Source organism: Notothenia coriiceps, unplaced genomic scaffold (genome assembly GCF_000735185.1).
Source record: "Notothenia coriiceps isolate Sejong01 unplaced genomic scaffold, NC01 NC01_scaffold00001640, whole genome shotgun sequence".
In the NCBI taxonomy this organism is placed as follows: domain Eukaryota; kingdom Metazoa; phylum Chordata; class Actinopteri; order Perciformes; family Nototheniidae; genus Notothenia; species Notothenia coriiceps.
This window is the reverse complement of record NW_011334341.1, coordinates 7,090-11,954: the sequence shown is the minus strand read 5'-3', so window position 1 is coordinate 11,954 and position 4,865 is coordinate 7,090. Positions and strand designations below refer to the sequence as shown.

Genomic DNA, 4,865 nt, shown 5'->3' with positions numbered 1-4,865 from the left:
AGCAATATTAAAATAAATAAAAGGCTTGCAATATTTCAGTTGATTTGTAATGAATCCAGAATGTATGACATTTTTGTTTTTTTAATTGCATTACAGAAAATAAAGAACTTTATCACAATATTCTAATTTTCTGAGACAGTCCTGTATATGCCGGAATTAAGACAGAAAATAAATAAATAAAATAAAACAGAAAAATGTCTTTTAAACTATTTTACAATTGGTAACCACACACAAATATTCCTGATTTACACAATATGATGCTATATAAGTGCTGAATTTTAAAATGGTAACATTTTACGCTGACATGTTAATGGTATGGTTTGGTGTATATTGTTCTATAATTAGTTTTATGCTAACTATTCTTATAGAAAGAAACTATTTTGTCACACAGCACTTTGACCATAGTGCTGATCAAATAAGATGTCCAATGAAAGCACCAGGTGTACTTCTGCAACAAGCTCATACAGTGGCCTTTCCCTTATTTAAGAGACAATAAACTCGATTAACTCATTAAACGGACTCTGAAATTAGTTAGCATCTAGCCCTTTCCTTGTCTAGAAAACATGCCTGAAAAAATGTATGAATACACAGGTTAAAGAGATTTTAAAAGTGTGTGTAGTGGCTTAAAATGCTGTATGTCAGTAAATACCAAAAATCTTAGCAAAAATCTAAATTCCACTTGGTTTTGTCCAAAAAACGCCTGTTTGCCTACAAAACAATGACAATTATGCTATTCATACTTTGATAAAACTTCAAAGATTTACAAAAAATGTAATGAGTTAAGTATTAACACGAGATAATGTTCTTTAGTTAAGAGGCAAGCAGAGAAAACATGTGTTCATTTTAGTCTAGTTTTGAGCTATTAGCGGTTAGCTTCATGCTGCGCTCTCTCCTCTCTTGTAGATGGCTGACTCTGGAGGACTTCCCCAGCTCACACAGGTAACACACGCACGCACGCACGCACACACACACACACACACACACACACACACACACACACACACACACACACACACACACATAGCCCTGCATATTTTACAGGCTGCCATAAAATCAAATTAAATTGAGAAAGAGCATGAATGCATCATCCATATTTGACATGTTTATGTCCATATTCAGTGAAATGAAATGTGTTGTTTTCCAGCCTGGGAAGCTGACTGAAGCCTTCAAATACTTCCTGCAGGGAATGGGCTACAGTGAGTATCCACAATGAGACACTGATGTTAGCGAGTGACAGAGTGATTTTAAATCAATATTTGCCCTAGAAAAAAATTCTCATAAAAAGCAATTTCAGCAGAAAATATTAATGTTGTCATGTGTGCATGCTTGGGAGGTATAACGGATACGTATTCGATTACAATTACATTTAAAAAAAAGAAGTAATCAGATAACTTTAACATTTAGAAGAATCTGGCTACCTGTATTCGTCCCACAGAGGGGAAATGTACATTGTTAAAGCAAAAGTGAAGAGCCAAAGACAGGAAATGAATTAAGAAGCGTGCATAAAATATTAAAGATAAAAGTAGACATTACACAATTTACATTTTGGAATAAAGATCAATATATAATAGGTAGTCATACTGAACACATTTTATTCATGGTTTACATTTAGGCTACTTTAATTGTTCTTTATTTTAAATACATTTTCTTTTAATGAAATATCTTGGTTTTAACACATTTTCTACATACACTTTATGTAATTTATTTGTTCTTGTTTTTATTTGCATTAAATATTGAGGTAATCCAAAAGTAACAAAAGTAATCAGGTAACATTCCTTATATATTTTGATACTCTGATTAGGTTACTGATTACATTTTTTGAGATGTAGCTAGTTATATTAACGGATTACATTTTTGAAGTCACCCTCCCAAGCCTGCTTGTGTGTGTGAGTGTGTGTGAGTGTGTGTGATGTGTTTGAGGGTCATGAGCTGTGTTAATCTTCCCTCTGTCTTCCTGCCCCATTCTCTCAGTCGCTTATGTGAAGGATCGGAGGTTGAGTGGAGGGCCAGGTACTCCCCCCCCCTCATGTCTGACCTCTTATTGCTGCCCTCTTATTGACTTTGGCATCTTGAACATTTATTTTGATTTACATTGGTTATGACTACAATATTTTTGGGCTGTTATGAAATCCTGCTGGCATTACTAATATATATTTTTTAATCTCAAGGACGTTAAACCCCATCATTGTTTTATCAAAAATATTTTTTCCAACAATGGAAAAATAGAATCCCCTGACATCCCCCTCCCCCATTCCTTTGCTACTGCATCTCCAATGCTGTTCTTTGCATGGCCTTCAGCTTCGAGCACAGCCTTTTGGTCTGAGTTTGTAACTAATGATCATGTCTTTAAGTTACTAGCAACAAAATATCAGACAAGTTGAGGTTTTAAAGACATCTGAAAACTAAATCTAGTTCTGTAATAAAACTGCTGACTGAACAATATTTAAAAATATATTTTGCCCTCAGGGTTATGCAGATTACTCGCTAAACTGCTGTCCCTAATGCACTCAAAACAGCATACAGTATGAAACACTCTAAGTGTATTTCTAATGGTGCGTTCAGACCGGACGCAGAGCGAATGACTCAAATTAAATGTAAAGCCAATGCAAAGGCCGGAGATAAAAGCAAATTGATGCTTGGCGGCGCGAATGACGCAGCGCGACTGAAGCTAGCTTCATACGCGAGAATTTGGTGTAGCGCGGTCCCATGGAGAATCTCCACCTGTTGGCACTGACTGAATCAGAAAACAAAATATCAGCCACTGGCTGCGGGCAACGACATACAGAGCTTACAGTTCCTTATATCTGAATATAAACTGGAGAAAAATTATATGTATACAAACCACAGACTGTCTGTGGCACTGCAAATGATTTCAATTATATTTCTGTCTGTATGACGTTGTGAGTGTGGACGCAGCAGCTACAATGGTAGCCTAGACGGATTGATCCAATCTCCATTCAGAAAACAGACATTTAAAAAAAAATGTTCTGCTGTTCACGTTCACACTTGCCAAAGCATTCATTCATGGTTTTTACTTATTGGTATATATGTAGTTATTTCTGCATCATTGTTGACGTGTTAAGTAGTGCGAATCTTTGCTTCATGTCCGGTGTTAACAGACCATTGAGATAAAGAATGGAAAAAATACATATAATATCACAGGATTCAAATTAATGATCAATTCAAGGAAAACTATTTTAATTGTGAAGCTGGTAATGGTGGAGATAACTTAAATAACATTTTTTGTATACCTCCAGGTATCTTAATCCATTACAATATTCCATCATAGTTCATTTCATTTAATGTTTGTATTTATAATATGAACCTGCAAAGAAACTAGTAATTAATCTTGTCAAATAAACAAAGAGATGAAACATTTATTTTATTTCAAATTGTGTTGGATTACTATTAGGAACTTGCATAAAATGAAAAAAATAGTAAAGCATAAGTACCTACAAAACTGAACTTAAGTATAGTACCTGGGTTAATGTACTAATATGTTAATGTTAATGTAGTTACTTTCCATCACTAGTTCTAGTTCTATAAATGAGTGTAAGACCACGTTTACACGGAGACGCAACAGGTTGTTTCCGCTACAGTTCTCTATCGTATTGACGGTTCGTTCACACGAGGCCATAACGGAACCGCGGAAACGGAGCCCTCAAACGGTAACGGGTCTCAAGGTGGATAGATCTGCGGACTAAATGCTCTGGGGGCCGTAGCCCCGCCACTCCACACCTCTCCTGCTCACCCCCGCGTCATTGATGATGCGTTTTCGCCAACAACCTCTGCCGCTCACTGCTGTAGCATGGTCAGTAGCTACTGTCTGCTACTGACCATGTTGTTAGTGCAACATCTACAGCTACTCTACCACAACCATCAGCAACAAGTGGACATGGAGAACTACATGAACTACATGTTGCTAAATCCACCACGGAGAATAAACAGAAGGCCAACCATGGCAACCATGCTCGGGAGTCTTCTTCGCTGCTTTTGGTGTATTTTGTGGCAGAAGTACAGCGCCACTTACAGGCCCGGTATATGTACTACAGCGTCTCCAGCGGGTCGAGCAGTCTTGTGTGGACGGACACGTTTCTTGAGCCGATACCGAGTGGACGGAATACTTTTTTGATATCAACTAAGGTTCGTTTTCGTTATCGTAGCCGTGTAAACGTGGCCTAATTCATTGTATAATAAATTCCCAACAGTAACAGAGTGCATGGTGCTGTCACTGACAGCTTCATCCATCAGCCGTTTGTCACCAGCTACTCAAAGGGATATTCTTCACATTAGCATGTTCTCCCAGCATCTCAAAGTATCAACTAATAACACCTTTTCCCCCACAATGCAATGCTGAATTATTTTCTCTCCCCCAGTGCCCTCGGCCAGTATGACCCGCCTGGCCCGCTCCAGGACAACCTCCCTGACCAGCGCCAGCTCGATCGACGGGTCCCGCCCCCGCGCCTGCACCCACTCCGACAGCACCGAGGGGGTGGGCCCCGTCACCCACACCATGGAGGTCTCCTGCTGAGGAGTCACAGAGAGAGAGGGTGGGAGGGGTAGAGGGGGGGAGAGAGAAGAAGCAAGATGGAGATGAAGACACGACGGTGAGGTTTGAGAATCATGAGGGATGAAGGTGTCTCTGTAGTCAAACATGGTAGATGGTAGAAGCAGCAACAGGAAGCCCTCTCTGCTTCATCCAACCCCTCCAGATCCTTTTATCTGACATCTGACATCTTCCCCCCCCCACTGTAAAATACCATTCGTGTTGCTACTAAAACCCCAACCACACCTTTTAATGTCACTTAAAGATTTAGGCCACGTCCCTGTTGTATTAGACAAATCTTTTGTGTGGTGTTCTTGTT

General features: G+C 39.1%; 1 protein-coding gene across 2 annotated transcripts; it reads left to right on the top strand.

Annotated features, from left to right (window-relative positions):
• Positions 1–882: 882 nt before the first annotated feature.
• LOC104963272 (protein NDRG4-like) lies at positions 883–4,827 on the top strand. 2 transcript variants are annotated; one of them, XM_010791843.1, is made up of 4 exons: positions 883–939; positions 1,145–1,196; positions 1,972–2,010; positions 4,377–4,827. In XM_010791843.1, exons 1-4 carry the CDS (start codon positions 904–906, stop codon positions 4,529–4,531), a joined length of 282 nt encoding a protein of 93 aa, XP_010790145.1. In that variant the 5' UTR covers positions 883–903; the 3' UTR covers positions 4,532–4,827. The 2 variants fall into 2 exon arrangements, with proteins under 2 accessions (XP_010790145.1, XP_010790151.1); XM_010791849.1 differs by lacking the exon at positions 1,972–2,010.
• Positions 4,828–4,865: the final 38 nt, after the last annotated feature.

What these genes read in the sequence shown, in the direction of transcription:
- LOC104963272 (XM_010791843.1), top strand. Translation starts at nt 904, where the DNA reads ATGGCTGACTCTGGAGGACTTCCCCAGCTCACACAG. An exon ending in GACTTCCCCAGCTCACACAG is followed by an intron (nt 940 to 1,144) that starts GTAACACACGCA and finishes GTTGTTTTCCAG; the next exon opens with CCTGGGAAGCTGACTGAAGC. An exon ending in CCTGCAGGGAATGGGCTACA is followed by an intron (nt 1,197 to 1,971) that starts GTGAGTATCCAC and finishes CCATTCTCTCAG; the next exon opens with TCGCTTATGTGAAGGATCGG.